Raw genomic sequence first — 22,388 nt, 5'->3', positions numbered from 1 at the left:
TAAAACCATGTAAATGTTCATGTCAAATGCATGCTTTTTTTTATCAAAGATTAATTAAAGCATTACCTGAAATTAGATTAAAAGAGACAGAAAGACAAATATGAGAGTACGGTACAATGATTTAATGTTTACAGTAACATGAGACAGTGCCATAAAAGATCAATTCAGATGCAAATGCATGGTTTTTCATGATTTACTGCGCTTTTTCTAGTTGGATTTAAACCAAACCTGAGTAAGTCTACACGGCATGTGTTCACAGGAGCAAAAGAGTAGGTGAAAGTGCATGAGAGGAAATTATGAGAATTCAGAAGGCTGTGAATCAGACAACAACGTGAAATGGAAAAATCAAACAAAAAGAAGTTTATCTGCCTGTGTAAATGCTGACAACACTCACGTATTAGAAGAATCGACCACATTACAGACAGAGACCGTGAAAACAAGTCTAAACCAAATCCTCAGCTAATAATGATGGTACTTCAAGTAAAAAAACAAATGATATCTGAAACCGTTCAAGAAAGACTTGAGTAGAAATTGATGACATATTAAATCTGACGCCAATGAAAACAAGGCTGTGAGAGATGGTTATGCTTATTAGTTGTTCACCCAATGAAATATGTAATTGCAAATTTACAATGGACAAAAATATCCAGAAAACTTTTAACTTCTGATGGGTGAAAACAAATTGTAAAAGTTGATGTTATATAAACGTCATCAACAGTTAAAGACAACTAATATACAACATTTTTACCATTGATAATTATAATGAGGGATTGTTTAAATGTACTTCCATCACTCACAGCTTTTCATTCACGTCAAATTAAATAGTCTACTGTTGTCGTGCTCATCCGATATTATCATTTTCTAATGAATTGAATAAATAATCTCTTCGCGTTTCTTAGTTGAACAGTGTGTGGTGACTGTAAGGTGACTGCAGGTTTCCGTCCGGCTCGTCAAGCAATCACTCGCTCTCCGTCTTGATTCTCTGTCTTCTCATTGGTCGGTTCAGGCTTCGGAGGCGGCAGGTCCAGCCGGGCCCAGGTCATAGGCTCCGCCTTCTTCATGACTACCTCCACTTTAGCAGCCATCATGTTAACGACACTCTTACTGATGTCAATCACCTATGATGCACAGAAATAACTCCTTTCAGAAAATCTCTATTGATATACAGCAGATAAATGATGGCTCATGATACTCACGCCCCACAGATTCATCTTCAGCTCAAACTCTTTATCTCCCTCAAAGTTTAGATGTATTTTGAGCTGCAGATAAATTACACATCATTCATCAAACAACACAGTGACGGAAAATGCTACAGTTAACTTTAAAATAAACACATGTGTGATATAACACACACACACACTCACGGAGACGCTGTTGGCTTCCACAGAACAGAGCTCAGGGTTCGAGTTCTTGGCATAGATGGACATGGTCACCTGACTTCCTGTCTGGTGCCAATCAAATCTACATGGAGCCACTTTCTTTCCCTGGAGGACAAGAAACATCATGCATGTGAGAACCACCGTACATTGCATCATCCTGACCTGATGTGTGTGTGTGTGCGTGCGTGTGTGTGTGATGCCGCAGCTCACCGTGTCTTTCCTCCACTGGTGTGATCCTTTATTACAGCCCTCCTGAGACAGGAAGGAGTTAAAATCTGATGTCTTCCTCTTACAGCAGCTCCAGTACTTCATCCTGAAATGGGAATTTATATGCATGCTTATTAAAAACACTGTCACAAAACGCCGACCAGCGTTGTTTATACTGTAAATGCTCCTCACCCCTCGTGGAAGATGGGCACCCCGGGATGATATGAACACATCTCCTCATCAGTCTTCGGTCCATTGTATGTCTGATAATTTAGGATCACATAATATAAGCATGCTTATTTAATTATAAAAATGGGTTTACAATAAGGTTTCACTTGCTAACATTGGATATATTAATACATATATAAATGAGAGAGTTCATTTGCAAAAACAGATAACAAAAATCATGTTTTTTTTATTGTGCATTTAATAAATATCAGTCAAACTGCAGTTATACAGCTACCTAACACAATAAAAACATGATTTATCGTTATTTATAGTTATCTGTTTTTGCAAATAAACTCATGTATAAATGTAACTAATTAATGTTAATATGCATGTAATTAATTATCATTAAACAAAGATGTAACAAATGCATTGCTCTTTATTAACACATTCACTAATGTTAGCTAATAAGACCTTATTGTACAGTGGTACAATTTTTTCTTCTTCTTTTTTGTGCACAATAAATCTATAACAAATGTTTTTTTAACCTTCGAGCAGCCTCCATTTTTACAAGTCGTCCCCGTTTTGACCTCACCTCCGTCCTCGTCTGGAAATCACAAATACATTCGGTTCAGGTTTTGCATGCAACAGCCATAACAGCCATCAAAATACAATGAGAAACTATTTATATTTATTTAAAAGTATATTAGTTAAATAAGTAATATATATTTTGGATTAATATATTTTATATCATTTATTTTAATGATATTTAGATAATATAAACTACTTATTTTTTTGTTTATTTCATTTTAATTAATGCCATTTCGGCATCCAAACCAATATTCAAGGCAAACTTAAGAGTACAAGATCTAAACACTTAATAACATCTTAATAACAATAATAATCAAATGAACTGTATACTATAATTGAACAAAATTATTTTTTATAAACAAAGAAAAAAGGATAAATAAATAATTACATTAAATCTTTCAGTTTGATATTTGTAAAATTATAATATTTAAGGAGTTTTATCTTTTTTTGTATATAGTCTGTTCATTTCTATTTTCAGAACACAGAACTGGATTCACTTGATTTAATTTGCTATAAATATATTGATTCCATTCACCACTTTTTTCGAAATGCACAACTTATGGGTTTAAATAAAATGAGAATGAATCAAAAACCTTGGACAAGCTTCGTTTTGGTGCAGCGTTACCTTTTTCTTCAGGTTGCTCATCGCCGGCGAGTCTGAGCTTCTCGAGCGCCTGACTGAGAGACGGAGCCACTTTCCTCTGAATCTCCACCAGCGGCTCATCAGAGCTGGACACAGCAGCACATTTATCAGAGACAAAACATCTCAGACTAGAAAATACAAACCTGCTAATGTTGCACAACTCAGAAACCAGGAAAACGATTCTATTTCAGCTCTAAAGCAGCTCTACAGAAGACGAGTGTCTAATAATGATGAAGATGAAGATGAGGAGTCACCTGGGTCTCTGTATGAACTCCAGCGGTTTGGGCGCCTGGATGACGTACTCGTTAAACCTGGGTTTGAGATCCTCCAGCTCTTTCTTCTCTCCAGAGACCTTCACGTCTGGTTTCACAGGCTCCAGAGGCTTCACACTGTTATGAGGACCTTTAGTGCAGCCCTGACAAAAACAAGCAAGTGGAGGTATTTCAGAGATGAGATGATGAGACATGCATGGACGAATCTGCTAGAACGGGGATTTTATAGCTTTATTTTAATGCTAGAATTCTGCGATAAATCTGAGACTAAGATTCGGAAAGAATTTGACTCGGTTCTGATTTCTGGTTAGAAAATAATTGAACTTTTTTCAAAAGGAACTGTTTGAGAATCAAATGCAAAGCATGCATTTAGACCAGAATGACACATGTATTTAAGTATAAAAGGTTTCACTAAACTTTAAAAGATCTGGGATCTGAGCCACTTACCACAATACTAAGAAAATCTGAGAAGTCTGTCGTGCGTCTCTTACAACACGACCAACCCTGAAGAAACCAGAGAGAAATAACATTAAAAAAACAACTAAATAAATATTTTCTCAACACTGACACCAATAACAGCCAGTAAATAGTACAAAATAAAATCAATATGCATTTTATTTGCAACTGTGCAAAGGAATAGTATGAGATAACATTGTTTTCAATGATATGGCAATATAGACAATTATGTGAAGAATGAATATTTCTATACCTGGGATATTCAAACACTCACCTTCAGAGCATCATGGAACACAGGAACTCCCGGATGGTACGTGCATGCATCTGCAAAACATGATTTTACACTTAAAACTAATAAACAATACATGATAATCAAACATCTATGCATGCAAATTCATTCAATCTCCCGTTTTAACATTTCTGATTATAATTATTATTAATAATATTATTTATTCTATATACTACTTCTTTATTATTAATTTAGATATTTACTTAGTTTCTCTTTAGTGTATTCTTCTTTTAAAAAAAATAAAGCAAATTATAACGCAAAGTTGTGTGACATTTCCATTAACTATCATGTATTATGATTGTGTATGACTTTCAAATGTAACTTATATAGCAGTGCTTTGTCATGTAAGAGCCATCATACTGTTCAATGCAGTTCAAATGAACATAAACGCATGTGCTAAATCATAAACAATGAACAAAGCAGGGTTATTTATATTTATGCATTAAGCACAAACAGAAAACCATGGAAGCCCACTCAAACAGAAAAGGTAAATATTTAATAGCGCTGTATAACTTACAAATGAATGCGCAGACTTTAGATGATTAGTAAAGTTCATGATAAACACTCACCTTCAGGGTTGCTTTCTGGATCAAACCTCTGGCCGCAGCCTTTATTATAACACAGCACGGACATCACGGACACTTCACGACACAAATCAAGTATTCACAACCTTTAAAAACGCCGTTTTTATTATATTGCGCTGCGTTAGACGCTGGATTGCTTCTCTGCCGGAAACTCACGCGAGGCGTTCGGGAAAATTCGCGAACTTTTCCGACACGCGCCGCAGGAACAGAAATGGTGAGTGAGTAGAACGGAAGTAGGTGTTACAAATTGGGTGCTTTTTTATTTTGACAAGTCAGGTTTTTTTTGTGTATGTGACGGCCGTTAAAGTTTATATTTGTGATCATTAAATGTAATATAAATTACTGTCTGCAGTTTTTTTTTTTTTAGTAGATCACTTGATACATGATACTTTTCTCACCTTAAGACAGGATGGACCAATCACAATCACTTACGATTAACAGATGACGCTGGATAATCTTCTAAAAAAATACTTAAGACAGATTTACATTACTGACACATGCAACTGTGATATTAAAATAATTTAATGGTTTAAGATTTGTATCGTACAAGTGTCTCCAAAAACAGAAAGAAAAAAAAATGGCGGAGATGGAAGACTACTGTAGGCTTCCGGACCTCAAAGCGCCTCCTAGAGGAAGAACCGTATAAACGTTTTCAGCCGAAACGTTCTCCACCATATATCCGATGCAGCACATGGCGGGGACTCGGGCAACATCGGCAATCGGAAAACCCGATTTTTATTCTGTACTAGATTTTAGCCTGGGGGCTCTATCCAACCAACACCAATAACTGCACTGTGTTATTTAAACAACTTATGATATTTGCAATAAAATATATGAATAAATTACACATTTAATTGCATTTTTATTTTAATCATGGGGCAACATTTGGCCACTAAACTTACTTACAGTATTAATTGTTTTTAGTTACGAGTCAATAAGCCTAGAAAAAATATTTCATAAAAAATAATAATTGGATTTTAAAAAATGCATGAAAGTTCCAAATAACTGCAAATGTTTATAGAAATATATAAACACCTTTGCTATAAAGAATGCATATACATTTTATTTAGAGGTACATGACATGCTAATTTTTTTTTTTTATAAATTCTATATGGAAAGAAACATGACTCCACCACAAGACACTTTTATTATAAATGTTTGTCATGGACACAGTGGTGATGATCATGCATGAATCGGCAAACCTTTGGCTTTGCAACCCACACTCTTCTTATAAAAAAAAAAAAAAAAAAAGAAACAGCTAATTAAATACTACTTTCTCTCAAATTCATCAATTGTCAGTATATATCCACGGACCGGACTAACAGAACATTTTTAACAGTGTAAATCTGAAGCAAATGATGAAAGTAAAATCTATCAATATCTTATTTCTCTCGATTTCTTAAAATCTGAAAAACAACAACTGCTTATTTAAGCAAAGAAAAATGAATAAAAACATAATATCATGCTGCTGTGTCAGGATAATAGTCTATAATTATTCACGTTACTGTTTAATGAATGTTTTCTTCTTAAGATACTTGTGATTCTGGAAAGCAGGGATTGTTGTTAAAGTGCACATCCCTTTGAAGCACGGTGTAACTTAAACATTTATTAGTGCTATAATTAGCTTTTCTCATTGGCTCAAGTTGAAGAAAGTCTAAAGCAAGCACATCATCATACCGACTCAAACAAGCAAACTGATGTTCTCGGCTCACAACACCAAAAAGAGTTAAAGGAACAGCTCACCCCATTAACCCAACTGAATTTATCATTTACACACCACTGTCTCTCTCAAATCAGTGGATTTTATCAGAACAAAAAACAAAAAGAAAAAAGTATTCTCCCAATCAATAAAATCTGCAGTGACCAAAGATGTTATTGATGTACACTACTAATCAAAAGTTTGGTATCTCTAGGATTTTTGTCTCATCTTTCTGAAAATCTCTTCTGTTTTTGATCTAAAATGCAGTAAAACCAAGTGAAACGAAATATTAGAATTTAAAGCATTTCTATTTGAATACATGTTAAGATATAATTTAATTCTGATGTGCAGCTGTTTTTTCAGCATCATTCCTCCAGTCTTCAGAATCACATGATCTTCAGAAATCATTCTTATATGATGATTTGCTTTGCAAGAAACATTTCTAATGCTACATTAAAGATAGTTTCAAATGTTGTATTCGTCAATTAAACTTGGAGAAAAGAAAACATATTGACAATAACTAATCGGCATATTAGAATGATTTCTGAAGTATCACACTGAAGACTGGAGTAGTGATTGCATTACTACTTAAGTTTTAACATGCACACAAAATGAAAACAGCTATTTTAAACCAAAATAACATTTCACAAAATCACCGTTTCTGATCAAATCTATGCAGCCTCGGAAGAGACTTTTCAAAAACATAAAAAATCCAAATGAATCCTAAACTTTTGACCAGAATTATAAATAATGAGCGGGTGAACCATCCCTTTAACTGAATCGTTCCTGTGGGACACTGCGTTTAGTTTAGTGTTTCACAGTCCCGCTTAACAGATCAACGCTCTCTTATTTCTTCTCATCTTCCCTGTTTGCCTTCCTCCAGCTCCACCAGACACAACTCCAGATTTCTTCTCCTGTCAGGATCGGTGTTTTTATCGCTAATTTTTTTGTTGATGTATTTGCCCACCTCTTCTGTGCCTTTGGCTTTGGGGTGGTAGTGACTCAGCAGGTATCCGTGCAGGTTCTCCTCAGTCCCTGGAGTCACCAATCCGATCAGGAAGCGCAGGAACATGTCCAGATGACCATTGGGAGACGCTAGCGCGCGGTCGATGGCAGGACGGTACAGTTCAATCACAGGCCGATCCTTACTTTGACCTTGAAACCAGGACATTTTGCTTTGTTCGATCTCGTTTTTATCATGTTTCCTAAACGCTACATAGACGTACATGGCGGCCATATACTCTTGAACGGTAAGGTGAACAAACTTGAAGATCCAAGTACGAATGTCTTCGCTCTTTCGCTTGACCTCAGTGGTTAATTCATCGCGACTGCGCAAATCTTCATAGGTCAGGCCGACAGACTCCAAATCTTTTACTGTAAACCAATCCCGACCTTCTTTTATCAACTGAAAGGACATTTTCCCCATCATCTCAATAAACGACTTATCTTCATCCCTCCACTTCTGTGCCTCAACGTTACAGCCGCGGTACTTCTCGAAGGATCGGTTCATCTGCACGACGATCAACTGGGCATAAAACGTCGTGATGCCAGGTGGCTGTTTGCCGTAATCGGGATCTAGAAACCCTCGTTCGAAGATGAACGCCACCATCCAGCTGAAGAGAGGAAGGTGGCAGATGACCTCAAGGGCTTTGGAGCGCTTCATGTGGTTATAAACCTTCCTCCCGAGCTCAGGGTCAGTGGTTCTTTTGGTGAAATACTCTTTCTTCTTCTCATCCGTGAATCCTCTTAACTCTACATACCTGTCGATTAGCTCTGAAGGAATTCGGTGGGAGGCAGTGACATGGCTGGTGATCCAAACTCGAGCGTTAGGAAGCAAAGTGCCTTTTATTAGGCTTGTGAGAAGGGCATCTAATGGTGCTTTCTCCCTGGCGCTTGTGATAACTTCATTGTTTTTAAAGTCCAGGTTGTGTTTGCAAAGTTCTAGAGCGTCAATGATGAAGAGACTCAAGCAATCGGGCTTCTCGATGAATTTAATGTCATCGGCTTCTGCAAAAAAGCTACCGAGGAGCTCTAGGAAGCTCGGATTTCCATCTTTCCCAAGGTGCAGCTCTTTTGCTGGCAAAGGGAAGACTAATTGAAAATCCTGATTGTTTTTTCCCTCCTTCCAATCAATGATGAACTTATTCACGGCCACCGTTAGACCACAGGCGGGAATTCCCGTCATCATGACCGTACGGATGGGTTTCTGTTCATTAGGAAGGGGTCGAAATATATCGGCGGCTCTGATTTGGGTCTCCTCGATGGTATATGGTATCTTGTAGACCTCATTCTCGAGGTTGATGGGCTCCCTAATGCCTCTGATGACTGTTACGGGCTCGACGTAGACGTCGCTGATGTAGCGCTGCCGTCCTGGACGACATCGGCCTTCGTAGAGGTAGTAATAGCGTCGGTCGTGGGCTAATTTCAGGTCATGCTGTAACACGGCTGGAAGGAAACAAAACAAAAGAAAATCAGGGACTGAATATAAATAAAAAAGAAGTTTTTACACATTACCAGGTTTATTTTACACCACATTCTATACTTAAATGAACTTTGCTAGATTTATATTAAATAAAAAAATAAAATAAAAAAAGATTCTAATGCATAATGTTGGATGTTGTTCCTTCCATATGTGATGTAAAATACAATTTCAATGTTACAAGAGATTTCCATTTCCAATTAATGCTGAAAGAATCTAATGTATTTCCACAACAATATGAAGCAGCACAACTGTTTTCAACATTGATAATAATCAGAAATGTTTCTTGAGCAGCAAATCGTCATATTAGAATGAAGACTGGAGGAATGACACTGAAGACTGGAGGAATGATGAAAATACAGCTGCGCATCATTATAAATTATATTTTATTCCAGTTTGGATGAGCAAAAAAAGACTAGAAGATATTTTATTGTTGCTGAAAGTGACTAAGCTTTTATAACATAATACAAACATTTTAAACATTAAAAAAAAAGAAAAAAAAGACTTTAAATCTTCTAAATACTGTCATCAACATTTCTAAACTAACATTCAAAGGATAAAAAAATAATAATAATAATTTTTTACTACATAAAACACACATTTATCCCATTACTTATCATTAATAACCTATTTAAATGCGTTTCAGAATACGCCTCCCAATTTTTTCTTACAAAAGACATTTTCTTAACCACTGTCTATGACAGGCAACATGTAAATTATCTTGGCAACATAATGATTTTATTATGAGACAATTGACATTTTCCTTTTTTTTGTGCATGAAACTCAGTAAGCATTTTAGGAGTCTGCCAAGTCTGTCAAGCTCCTCCCAAAAAAAAAAAAAAAAAGTTGAATCTGCTGTACCTCTTCTGCAGGTCTTCCTCAGGTATTCCGCCAGAACGTCGTTTCCGACATTTTGTATGCCTCGTATGGTCATATGCAGAGCTTCTCCCAGCCCGCAGACCTCGATCATTTTATCGGCCAGATCCAGCGGGTCATTAAAATCAGCAATCTTTGAGGAATACTTCTTGAATCTGCAGTTAGTACTCAGAGAGCGCTTTAAATAGGTGATATCTGACGGATGGAGCTGGTTAAGACACCTCACCATTTGCTGAAGGAGACAGAAAGACAAAAAAAAACACAAGAAGGATCCTGAATCAAACAGGTTTATAGAAACAAACCTTTGTTCACATCGCTCTCTAAAATTACATGTTAATGGCCCCAAATTGAAAAACCTGTTGAGCACAATCTACTACATGCCTTTTCTAGTGAAAGTTTAGACAATTAGCAAGTTCAAGTCTTAAGGTCATTGAGAAATCTCTCAAAAGGTCAATTTGACATTTTTGCATGCTAAAAAATAATGCATAACCTCACATTTACACACTGCCTCCGAAACTTTTATCCATCATAAAATTCAAATCAGGTTACATTTTCTGCAATTTTAAATCCGTAGCAATAACCTTTAGTTTGACGGTACAAATGTCCACTTCCAGCTCGTCTTTTTGCGGATTTAAATATCATGTCATATTTTTGGGAAATAGTCATAACTGAAATTAATAGATCTTTTTTGTAAATAGTCTAGCAGATATAAAATTCTAATTCTGAGAGCAAATCTTATTTTTTTCCCCACATAAATATCAACATCTGCACCAAAATAATTAAAATAATTTATAAAAAATTAAATAAAATTATTAAAATAGAGCTGTTTTTCATTCTCAATTATAAGCACTGTATTCTCACTATCATACTACAGGAGCCATTAAAAGATCTATACATTTCAAAAGGATTTTTCAGACTATTATTTCACGTCAGGCTTTAAGTTTCTCAAAGTTTCCTTCTCTTAGAATCTCATCACGAACAGAAAAAAAACATCTACTGACCCTCATCACATGGGGCATGGCGAGGGAGCTGTGCGTGTGTTGAAACTGTAGCCCGGAGCCTTCTGCTGAAGGAGGAGGAGGATCTTTGGGTTCTTCGAAATCTACAACAATTTCATCAAAATCATCGTCGTCTTTTGTGGCCTCTGCCTGCTCCTCCTGCTCCATCTCAGCGCTTTCATTCTGCTGCTCCTGCGGCTCTCTCTCATTCATCTCCGAGTCTCTGTCGTTCTGCTCTCCATCCATCGCTGCTTCTGTCCTTACGTCACTCTGAAGCTCAGGCGGCTCCGCGATCGACGGCTCTCTGTAAATGCTGAATGACAAGAATTGTGAAAATCATCCTCATAGCTTAATTGGAAACATTAAGATTCGTGTGTGTGTGTGTGTTGTGGATGTGGTTACCTGTGTTGGCCATAAGAATCTGCTCCGTGCACTGAGTACTGTGGTTTGAGGACCGGTCCATCGTTGTATATACTGGACTGGTTTGTGTTCGTACGTTCAGTAATCGCAGTCTCAGGCGAATCGGAGCGGTAAAGCCTGACCCTGAAAATACACATGCATGATGTAAATACATAAATGAACCAAGACTGGAATTATGCAGAAAAAAAATAAAAAAATAGGTAACACTTTAGAATAAGGTCCAATTCTTACTAATACCTAGTTGCTTATTAGCATGCCTATTATTAACATATTGGCTGTTTATTAGTGCTTATAAAGTACATATAATGCATGACATCCATAATCTTACACAATACCCTAAACTCAACAACTACCTTATAAACTATTAATAAGCAGCAAATTAGGAGTTAACTGAAGCAAAAGGCATAGTTAATGGTTAGTTAATGGTGGGAATTGGACCTTACAATAAATTGTGACCAAATTTTAGCTGTGCATTACAGGAAAAAATACCTTTTTACTTATATCCAGAAGAAAACTTATTGAAATTCATTTCAAAGCATTTTATAATTTTGCTTTAAGTATATTTTCGATTAAATAAAAGCAGGCTTGGTGAGCATAAAATACTTATTTCAACAAAAACAAACTAATAAATTACATAAAAATTATCTCATTCATTTACTTCAAAACAATAAATGAATCAATTTGAACAAAATAAATAAAAAGGAAAGGACATCATTTGAGTTAAGTTTAAAAACAGGTATGATTCTCACTTAAAAGGAAGTCATTTGTGGTTTTGTCATGATTGACAATTTGTCAAGGATGTCATATCCAAACAGTTCTAATCTGAATCATTATTATTATTATTATTAACAGAATGAGACACCAATTCTTTTTTTAGTGTGTGTGTTGTTGTATATTACCACACCTTGTTGCAGGTAGTTTTTGCGGAGGTTCTTCAAATTCATCCTCCTCTTCATCTTCATGATCACTTTCCATGGAGCCATAACTGCTGGGTGGCCGGTCCGTCATGATCCTTAAAATACAGTTAACAGCAACATTAAAACATAGAACCAGCAGAGGAAACAAGCATGTGTCTGCTTTGAAATCCTTTCAAGAAATGGAAACTCAGTCCCTGCACAAAACTCAAAAACTAACACCTGTAATTCTGAGGCCAATTGAACTCAAAATGCTTGGCTGGAATCTAATACGCTTCAAAATCAAAGCGAAATCTTCATATTCATACCACTAGTGTTCATGCAAGCCTGAGCAGTTCCTCAAATATCTAAACTAGCAAAGTCTATGCTTCTTTAAATGCATATTGTATTTCAATCCCAATGATTTCACTGACAGAAATGTTGTTTTTTGATAAAGTGGCTTGATATTTGATCAGTCAGATTATGTGTCTCCTCACAATAACCCTTGTAACCCTGCTGATCTTCCCAAAAACTGAGGAAGATGCACGATTTGCTGGTTTTTAATGAAATGATAAACAGAATTGGAACGAAAAATGATTCTAGAATGTGAGAACGATATATTTCAGTAATACGGAAACAAACAAAAAGGTATACTTTACGGTGTTTTCAGATACAAACCTGAACTATTACACCAAGGTTAGACGAGGATTTATTAATATAACGTAATGTGTCACTTAATACCTGCCACAGTCACTATTTACAGCGTGTTTAGTCTATCTAATTGTTGTTTTGGATTTAATTATTTTGATTTTAGGACATCCTTAGGTTCTTTGTCTTTGCAGACAAGCTAACGCTAACCCGGTTTAGCTAAACGAAGGTAAACAGGCCGGTTGTGCAAGAACCAACCGTCAAAACCTCGAGACACTTACCGATCCACCTCAGAATCACTATCGTCCCCGAAATTACTCATGATGACGGTTATAGACTCCTTACAAACCGATTACAACACAGCTTCTACCGAAGAAAGTGGAAAAAATATCGATTATAATCGCATGATGAGGAAACTCGTCGCCTGAAAACAATATTTGAGCGATATCAATCTTAAGCGTGAACTAAGGCGACAAAAACTTACCCAAAACAGCGTTCTAATGTTAAACTGACGTTATTTAAAAGTCAATTCGATGAATTTAGTAAAAAAAAAAGAAAAAAAAGAAAGGAGTTCCGTTAAAGCCAAGGCCTTGACAGACTGTGCTTCCTCGCTAAACGACAGGAGAGTCGTCTCCGATCATTCAGATGACGTCACTTTTACTTTCCGTTTCAGTAGCGAATGGGAAAAGACGGCGCAAAATTAAATTTATTAAATTTAAATTGCAACGCATTTCAGTTCTCCAATGTTTTTTTTCTTCTAAACAAAAGATTAGCAAATAAGTAGAAAATTTTATACATTCCTGGTTTACTTATGGTAATAAAGCATTGCATAAATATTAATCGTAATGTATACAGTACGTCTATAATGCACGATAAAGTAATAAGAAAAATAAAGGAAAAAGTAAATAAAAATATATATCATTAAAGGAAGGACGTTAGGAAAGAAAGAAATAGGAATTCGTCTGTAAAACATTATTCCCATAGAAAGTAAATAACCTCTGCTTTAATTTATTTTATTTGAGATGATCAACAGTAAAAACGAAACGTTCAAAAACACCACCACAAAGTTCATCACAAAAATCTTTTATTTAAATACATTATTCAAAAAACACATTCAATCAATTTACAAAGTGAACAGAAAAGAAACTTAAACGATCCTGGACAAGTAAGAAATCACGTGTGGAGAAAGAAATCAGAATTAAACAATACTAAAGTGTATTGCCACATAACAGCAGATACATCCAGTCAGGAAAGACGATCAGCTGAGTTAGTTCTCCTGCTCTCCCTAAACACACACATAACACAATTTTAACAGAAATTGTGCACCATGCATTAGTCTTATACCTCTCACATAAACTCCCAGCTCAAGTGAAGTTTGGTTCATGATTACAGCAATTTGTTATCAACTCCAATGGTGGGTCATGCTCTTTGTACCTTTTTCTGAGACTTGTTGCGAGGACATTTTCTCAGTGATAGTGGCGATCTGCTGTTAGCAGTGCTCTTCGCAGGCTGCAGGGCACGACTGGCCGCTGTGGGAGACTTACAGGCTTCCTTACGACGCTTCAGGCCTCGCTGCAGCAAGCTACCTCTTTGGTGTTTTGGTGTGTTAACAATGGTGAACATAACAGACTGCCTTCCCTTAAGCTACAGATGAAAAGAGTAAGGCAGAAAAATTATATGCATGCATGTATACAGTGGCATGCAAAAGTTTGGGAACCCCTTGCAGAATCTGTGAAAATGTGAATAATTTTCAAAAAATAAGAGATCATACTAAATGCATGTTATTTTTTATTTAGTACTGAGTAAGATATTGTACATAAAAGATGTTTACATTTAGTGCACAAGACAAAAAAATTGCTGAAATTATTAAAATAACCCCATTCAAAAGTTTGTGTCTTAATTCTGTGTGTGGTTAGCTGGATGATCCGCGACTGTCTTTCTGTTTTGTGATGGTTGTGCATGAGTCCCTTGTTTGTTCTGAACCGTTAAACTGAGAACAGTTCTTCCCAAACTTTCGCATGCCACTGTATAGACAGACAAAAACATATATAAACTATAATAATACCTTACCTCAGCATTTGTAAGTCTGTTAGCATGCCTGCTCTTAAGCATCATGGTCCGAGAGATGCAGCTTGCCAACTTCTTTGCCTCACCTGTGCCAATGTACTGCTGCTAAATGATTGCAATATTACACTTAACTCAAAATCTAGATTTCTTAAAAAGGAACAATTTATTGAATCACAAAACACATATTGAGAAATAAGTCTGCATGTGTTTTTTGTTGTTGTTGTTGTGGAGGATCATATTTGGTCGATCAGGGTGTTTTCTGTCCTGGTTGAGTCGTACCTCAGGTGTGTTCAGGTCATGCAGCAGGGATCCTGGTGGTCTGAGAGTCTGGGATTCATGCAGGTGTAAAGCTGCACGCCGCATGCTCTCTTTCGGGTCTCCCATCCGTAGGTCCTCATCCGTTAATGTGAATGAGGGAAGCCCCACAGTGGGCTACAGGAGTAGATGAAAAGAGTTACATGTACTGTAAGTACATGTATATTGGAAATATAGCAATAGCCAAAAAAACTTTGTATGGGTCAAAATTATTCATTTTTATTTTATGCCAAAAATCATAAAGGGAATTAAGTAAAGATCCGGTTCCATGGAGGCATTTTGTAAATTTCCTACCATAAATAGATCAAAACTAAATTTTTGATTACTAATAAGCATTGCTAAGAACTTCATTTGGACAACTTTAAAGGCGATTTTCTCAGTATTTAGATTTTTTTGCACCCTCAGATTCTACATTTTCAAATAGTTCTATCTCGACCAAACATTGTCCGATCCTAATAAACCATACATCACTGGAAAGATTATTTATTCAGCTTTCAGATTATGTATAAATCTCAATTTCGAAAAATTTACCCTTATGACTGGTTTTGTAATTATATTTGTAGTATATATATATATATATATATATATATATATATATATATATATATATATATGGGTATAGTTTGCATAATATTACTTTTCCATCAAATTAACAGCTAACCATTTTTAAAACTCATTTATACTGTGTGGAAAAAGAAAAATTGCGTTTTTAAAGCACTACAAATAAATGACCAATAAATTAATTACAAGATTCAGTGGACCCACAGAACTCAGTCTGAAAAAAAAAAACAATAGTAATTTAAAATATTTTTTTAATAAATACCCCCCCCCCATTTCTCAAAAAATATAACTATTTGTTATAAACAATGTTCAAGCAAATTCAATTTTTTTTATAAAAACTAGGTTTAAAGCAATTTTTCCCTTTTCACATTTTCTAAAATTTAGTTAACCCTCAGATCTCTATAGAATTATTGAATAAAACCGTTTTTGTTTTCTTTGCACACAAAAAGTATTCTTGCTTCATTAAAATTACGGTTGAACAACTGATGCCACATAGAATATTTTAACAATGTCCTTCCTACGTTTCTGTGCCTTGATCGTGGTGGTACCTTTGCGGTCTACTGAGGGTCAGAAAGCTCTGGGATTTCATCAAAAATATCTTAATTTGTGTTCTGAAGAAGAACGAAGGTCTTATGGGTTTGGAACGACATGAAGGGTGAGCAATTAACGACAGTATTTTCATTTTTGACTAAACTATCCCTGTAAGTGTTAAATGTAAAATGGGAGTGATGAGGTCCAGGGTCTGGAGAAAAAGGTACGCTTACCCTGGACTCCAGCGGGTAGCTGCTCTTCATGTGAGGCAGACAGGCTTTGTTTCGAGCCTGTAGTTCTGCGACACGCATCCAGTCGTCAGCAGCATGCTCTGGTTTATCCTCCACTCCGATACCAGACACATCTTGTGCATTAGCATTAAACGAATCGTTCAGCTCAAAGTTCAAGCGGTCACTGCTGGTGTCCTGCGGTGTTTCCCTGCATCTCACATCCTCAGTGTCATCGGTCATCTTCCTAAGCTCCTGCAGATGCCTTTCAGCAGAGTCCAACTAAAACAAAACACAGCTGCACATGAAACAACACCGAAACTTCAAAAAGACAGAAGGATTTGTGGTAAACCAACCCGAGCCTCCAAGCTTTTGACTTTGGCCTCGGCCTGCTCTCGTTCCATCTGAAGATCTTCGACTTCTCTCCTGTTGGCCTGAAGGGAGTTCACGAGAGACTTGTTCATCTCCCATGCCTCCTTGTTTTTACCGCTGTAATGCTGTAATTGTGTGAACATGATCTTCAGCTTCTCCAGGAGCTCCTCATTCTGCTGCTCCCATTGTCGAGCCATGTTTTTAAGAGCAAGAATGGAGCCGTTTTGCTTTTCCACCTTCAGCTCCAGCTGAGCTCGAAGCCTCTCGGATCTCAGATGTTGGTTCTTCATTTCAGCTTTAAGAGAATTTATTTGAGTGTCTCTCTCGGAGGCAAGAGCGGAGATTTCGATGTGATGTTCCCTCACAGTCCTCTCGAGCTCCTGAGCTTTTACTCTTAGCATTGTTTGATGGCAAAGCTCCAGTTTAAGCTCCGATTCCTTCACTTCGGCCATCTGATTCTGAAGAGACGTACATTTTTCCTTCAACACACTGTTTTGAGCCTCTAAAACAGACCGTTCTTGTTGTTTCTTCACTTCATTTTCACTGTAACGACAGATCTGCTCTTTAAGAGACGTTAGCTCCGCTGACAGACCCAGCATTTCTTCTTTTTCTGAAGCAACTGAAGCAGAGTCAAGCTCTTGCTGAAGTTTATTAACCGTGTCCTCATGCTCTCGGCAATTTGATTTGATCACTTCTTTTAAATCAATATTTTGTTCCCTCACAAGCTTCAGCTCATGGTCTAGAGTGTCATACTTGTTCCTCAAATTTGAGATTTCTTCACCTTTTAGGGAAATCTGTTCAGACAAATCCAGATTTGAGTTAGGAAGCTTTTGATTTATTGCATATTAGCAATTCATACAGTCATAAAGACAAGGACAGAAATTCAATATCATGTTTAAAACAAAGTAAACAAACCGTTTAAATGCATTTGAAAATTAAGACACTTCAAAAGCTTTAATCTGTTAAAACTAAACTATTTTATACTATTAAACAAATGTTTTTAAATTGAATAATGAATAGAGATTTAAAAATGTTTATTTAATTCACGTTATAAAATGTAGTTAAAATAGAAACAAAAAAGGCTTTAACAACAATTTAAAACATGAAATAAAAAGGATTACATTGAAATTGTTTACAATAAAAAAACTGTACTTTTTAATTTAACTAAATATTAAAGCATGAATTAAAAAAGTTTTTAATACATTAATCAATTTCAAATCCATTGGCCATTTAAAAACATTTTTTCTTTTAATAAAATGTTTATTTTGCATTATTTCATTGAAAACTGATTGCTTTGTTTTAATTAAGCATCACTAGTCATCCCTACTCACCTCAAAACTGGCTTTACAGGTTAGCAAAACAGAAAGGAGAAAAAAAAAAACATTGCATCTCACCTGAGAAGCAAAAGTTTGGTTCTCCTTTGTTAATACATCAATCATTTTCTTTTTCTCAGTGTTTTCAGTTTTCAAGTCTTGGCATTGCTTTACAACCTGATGCACTCTGTGGATAAGGGTGTATGGAAGAATTCGTTTTTAAATAATTACCGGAAACCCAAATTTGACCTTTAGTGCACCTCACCTCTCGTTCTTCTCCTGGAGCTCCAGAAGTGCAGCTTTATGCTCCTCCTCCAGCTCTCCTTGTTCCCGCAGCATTCGCTCCACCCGGTGCTGAAACTGTGAAATCACACCCTCTGTGTGCAGAAGAGAGAGAAAAGTTCAACCGGCATCATATCAGAGTACGACAGCTTCTCTCATTCACTCAAGACAGAATACAGGAAACCTTTCTCCAAATTGATGCCGATCTGATTGTTCAGCTCTTTCTTGAGCTCGTCTCTCAAATCCCCTTCACGTGCCAGTTCTTTCCGGAGTCTCTTTAACAACTGAGGCGTGCTGATAACCTCCTGCACTGGAGAGCTGGAGATCAAGATGAGAGCGTGTTATACTGCAGTCACAGTCAGTGTGTGAACACACCGATCATTTCCATGAACTGACCAGATCATTCTGTTATAATCTGTTAAAATCGTAGGGCAGAAAAGTGTAAGGGAAAAGTTAACTGGTAATGGGTTAAGAATAGGACTCAAAGATTTGACAAAAAATATATGTTTTATCTGATGGCCAGGCAAGTATGTTTTTCTCTGGAACCACAAAAGAATGATGCATTTTCATTTTAATTAGCTATGCATCTTTATGTGTGGATGTAAAGGTGTCATTTTTGTTTGTTTCTTCTATAATGAAAACCAAATGAATAAAAAGTTACAATATTTGAAAATGTACAATGAGCTGGATATTATATAGCTATAATGCAACTCAAATATAGAAATAATTATCTTACATTCACTTTTTAAATATTTTTTTTACCAAAAATACAATCGGATCAGTAATGCAGTGAAATCTTTAACAATTTAAAAACTGTTTTCTGTGTGAATGCATTTTAAAATGTAATGTATTTCTGTGATGCACAGCTGTATTTCCAGCATCATTCCTCCAGTCTTCAGTGTCACATGATCTTCAGAAATCATGATACTATGCTAATTCGCTGCTTAAGAAACATTTCTGATTATTATCAATGTTGAAAACTGTTAACATTTTAGATGACACTGATGCTTTTTATTTTTCAAGATTCACTGATTAATAGAAAAGTTCAAGAGAACTGCATTCATTTGAACTTAAAGTCTTCTCTTTCCTGCCACTTTTGATTAATTTAATGCATCCTTGATAAATAGAAGTATCCGTTTCTTTCTTTCTGACCCCGGGCTGTTGAGTGATAGTGTGTACAATCTACCAGGACCCACCTGACGGAGCTGCAGGACACGGTGAAATGCTCTTGAAACTGAACTCTGCGAGGGTTTCGGCCTTGGCTGAAGATCAGGGACTCGTCATCGGTGTACGAAGGCGAGCAGCAGCTGTTCTCGCTGCTGGAAGTGGAGAAAGTCATGACAGCTAGAGAACGAGACCGACAGAAGATCAATAAACATTAACATCACTCGTTTATTCCTTTACTTTAACTCCACATCAGCATGCAAAGCTTTCCCGGTTTATAAAACTGAATATAGACTGCTTTTATTAAAAACTACTTCTACTTTAGTGTATGAGCCGAGAAACAAGATTTCTTCAGAAGACTTGCATCGACTCAAAAGTTGTTTTACAGGCAGTGGATTACTAAATGTGATCATGTGGCTGCTTACATGCTTTGGTGAGGAATCGATCTAGGCCTTCGTCTAAGGACAGACCATCAGCATCATCTTCTACGAAGTGAAACATGGATGCGATCATCAACTGAGACAGAAACACAGAGAGAGAGTGATTTGTAAATGCACAGACGTCACAGAGCGGTCGGTCAGTACTGAACACTCACCCCTGTCTTTGTGTCCAAAGGCACCATGTTGTATGTTTTAAAACCACAATAACAAAGAACAAGGATCACCTGTAAACACACACACACAAACACACACACCAATACAACACTAAAAGTGCATTCAAATGTATTTTCTAATATGGAAAAAATTAAAAATAAACTGTTTATTGTTGAATCGCACTAAGCTTTTTGATATTAAATTAATTTACCTTTATTTGGAAACATTTTCAAAATAAGACTTACTTGCATGTATTCAAGACTCAAGATTAATTTTTCAAAAACATGAAACTATTTAGTTTTTGAAAGTTCTTTTTAAAAGAGTAAATTAATAATAATAAAAGTAATTTTCAACTGTTTATACAACTATTAGACAATATCTTAAATGCTTGCATGTGTGTTTTTTGTTGGGAATGATACGTGATACAAACTCATGTGATGTAATATGATATTGTGAGAATATGGAGCTCATACTTTTCTCAAAAAAACAAAGCATATGGATAATCATGTAAACCTAGTGTCCATCTTGAAATATCAGTACCAATACAAAGTTATTCTAACGCTTACTTCATAAAAATCTGTAAATAATTCACAGCAGAAAGAGACATGAACCAAAAAAACTTGTAGGACAGAAAGTTTGTAGTAGATTGTGAGCATGAGTTTCAGAAGACTATTTGAACTATTCACATCAGGATAAACGGTGTCCCATCACTGAGCGCACCTTGGCAAGCTGAAGCTCCAGATCCACTCCCTGACTGATTTTCCATAACATGAGGAAGGCCTGTCTCGAGCTGAACTGGAAGTCAGCTGCATGTAGAAGGAAATAAAGGTAAAGGTAAACCCACTGTGACCCAGAATCCAACCTGCATTATCCACTGACCCGCTGTGATCCAGGACTGGTAACAGTAGGCGTTAATACTCACCCTGTAGCATACTGAAGATCATTTCCATCACATTAGGAGACGGTGACACCAGCAAACCATCACAGAAATCTTTCCCCTGCCTACAAACAAAGACACACGTTAACCATTACATTTAAAGTGCAATTAAAGAACTGACCTGACCAATCTGAATGTGATGCATTGTGATTCAAATGTCAGAAACACAAAAATTAGGTTACGAAACGGCATTTCTATCATAACCGTCACACTCACACTCTGTAGGCAAACTGAAGGAGTCGATGGCCATCAATCATCTGGATGATTTTGGTCAAGGGCTCCTCAGGATAAACACTGTTGATCTGTCAGAAGAACATAAGTGTCTGTAAACATCTGTTTATATGTAATGGCATGCTACAAAGCATTAAAAGTAGACAGAGTCGACTTACCCACGACAACAGCGCTGCTTCTTTCACCTCATTCAACTGCATGATGGTCACTTAAAACAGAGAGTTTAGATGATACATACATTTATGAGCCTTGACCACAAAACCACTCAGGGTACATTTATTAAATAGAGATTCGAATAAGCAAGCTTTCCATTGATGTATGGTTTGTTAGGAGGACAATATGTGGCCGAGATACAACAATTTGAAAATATGGAATCTGAGGGTGCAAAAAAATTAAATACATAAATCAATAAAATAATGAGAAAATCGCCTTTAAAAAGTTGTTCAAATTAAGTTTTTCGCAGTGCATAATTAAGTCTTAAAATATTTACGGCAGGAAATGTACTATATATCTTCATGGATACATGATCTTATCTTAATATCATGATTTATGGCATAAAAGAAAAATCAATAAATTTTACCCATACAAATGTATTTCAAATACGTGTTTCCTTGCTACTTATGACAGCTACTTTATAATTTTATAACAAAATAACAGTAGATCACATACTCAAGATCTGATTCAAATCCACAGCTGGCAGAAATACAGAGCCTACAGACACATCAACTATAAAACACATGCTAACGCACAAGAGCCATTAATATTACATGTCAGTCAGTGTTGCCAAGTCCGCTGTTTTCCCGCCGAATTGGGCTCCTTTAAAACTGTTGCCGCGGGTTTAAGCAAAAGACCCCAATAACTTGATATTTATACCCTGGAGTGTGAATTAAATTGTAGGAGCGGATCCCCGGAATAAAATCATTTATTTTATTCCTCGGAACACGGCGAACCCCTGTCAAAACGCGATAGGGTTAGTTTTGTTGGCAACCCGTAGACACAAGCAAATACTGAATAATCATAACAGCGATTGTAAAATAAAAAAAAAATTGAAACTCTATAATTAACCGGCACAACTTTAGGTATTTAAAGACTCTTTACCATTTTAAAACATGAAACACGAAATTATGACAGTTTCAAACATAAATCGTTTCAAACAATTCAAGTTTGGTTCATCTTCGATATAATATACGGCAGGT

At 36.2% G+C, this 22,388-nt stretch overlaps 3 protein-coding genes and 1 long non-coding RNA gene across 4 annotated transcripts; 1 reads left to right on the top strand and 3 right to left on the bottom strand.

The window, feature by feature from the left end:
- Positions 1 to 101: 101 nt before the first annotated feature.
- On the bottom strand, positions 102 to 4,783 carry chordc1a (cysteine and histidine-rich domain (CHORD) containing 1a). Its single transcript, XM_026281641.1, has 11 exons — positions 4,572 to 4,783; positions 3,988 to 4,037; positions 3,705 to 3,761; positions 3,240 to 3,400; positions 2,968 to 3,071; positions 2,300 to 2,358; positions 1,779 to 1,849; positions 1,590 to 1,692; positions 1,365 to 1,484; positions 1,197 to 1,259; positions 102 to 1,118 (listed from the first exon to the last, which is right to left on the bottom strand). Exons 1-11 carry the CDS (start codon positions 4,633 to 4,635, stop codon positions 951 to 953), a joined length of 1,020 nt encoding a protein of 339 aa, XP_026137426.1. The 5' UTR covers positions 4,636 to 4,783; the 3' UTR covers positions 102 to 950.
- LOC113114711 (uncharacterized) lies at positions 4,674 to 5,837 on the top strand. Its single transcript, XR_003293775.1, has 2 exons — positions 4,674 to 4,800; positions 5,152 to 5,837. It is a non-coding gene; the product is annotated as an uncharacterized LOC113114711 (long non-coding RNA).
- LOC113114708 (NLR family CARD domain-containing protein 3-like) lies at positions 5,713 to 13,238 on the bottom strand. The gene is made up of 7 exons (XM_026281639.1): positions 13,084 to 13,238; positions 12,881 to 12,965; positions 11,963 to 12,070; positions 11,041 to 11,181; positions 10,642 to 10,951; positions 9,626 to 9,872; positions 5,713 to 8,730 (listed from the first exon to the last, which is right to left on the bottom strand). The coding sequence occupies exons 2-7, from the start codon at positions 12,919 to 12,921 to the stop codon at positions 7,142 to 7,144; spliced, it is 2,436 nt and encodes an 811-aa protein (XP_026137424.1). The 5' UTR covers positions 12,922 to 12,965; positions 13,084 to 13,238; the 3' UTR covers positions 5,713 to 7,141.
- Positions 13,239 to 13,666: 428 nt separating this feature from the next.
- LOC113114706 (nuclear mitotic apparatus protein 1) lies at positions 13,667 to 21,930 on the bottom strand. Its single transcript, XM_026281638.1, has 17 exons — positions 21,862 to 21,930; positions 21,351 to 21,400; positions 21,178 to 21,263; positions 20,947 to 21,026; positions 20,745 to 20,830; positions 20,027 to 20,095; positions 19,857 to 19,947; positions 19,464 to 19,611; positions 18,452 to 18,585; positions 18,251 to 18,362; positions 18,067 to 18,172; positions 16,657 to 17,466; positions 16,307 to 16,582; positions 14,946 to 15,098; positions 14,670 to 14,771; positions 14,034 to 14,243; positions 13,667 to 13,884 (listed from the first exon to the last, which is right to left on the bottom strand). Coding segments are annotated over exons 1-17 (2,532 nt in total). The 5' UTR covers positions 21,863 to 21,930; the 3' UTR covers positions 13,667 to 13,866.
- Between the last annotated feature and the right edge of the window lie 458 nt (positions 21,931 to 22,388).

This window comes from Carassius auratus, chromosome 15, assembly GCF_003368295.1.
Source record: "Carassius auratus strain Wakin chromosome 15, ASM336829v1, whole genome shotgun sequence".
Taxonomy (NCBI): Eukaryota; Metazoa; Chordata; class Actinopteri; order Cypriniformes; family Cyprinidae; genus Carassius; species Carassius auratus.
This window is presented reverse-complemented; position numbering and strand designations above follow the sequence as displayed.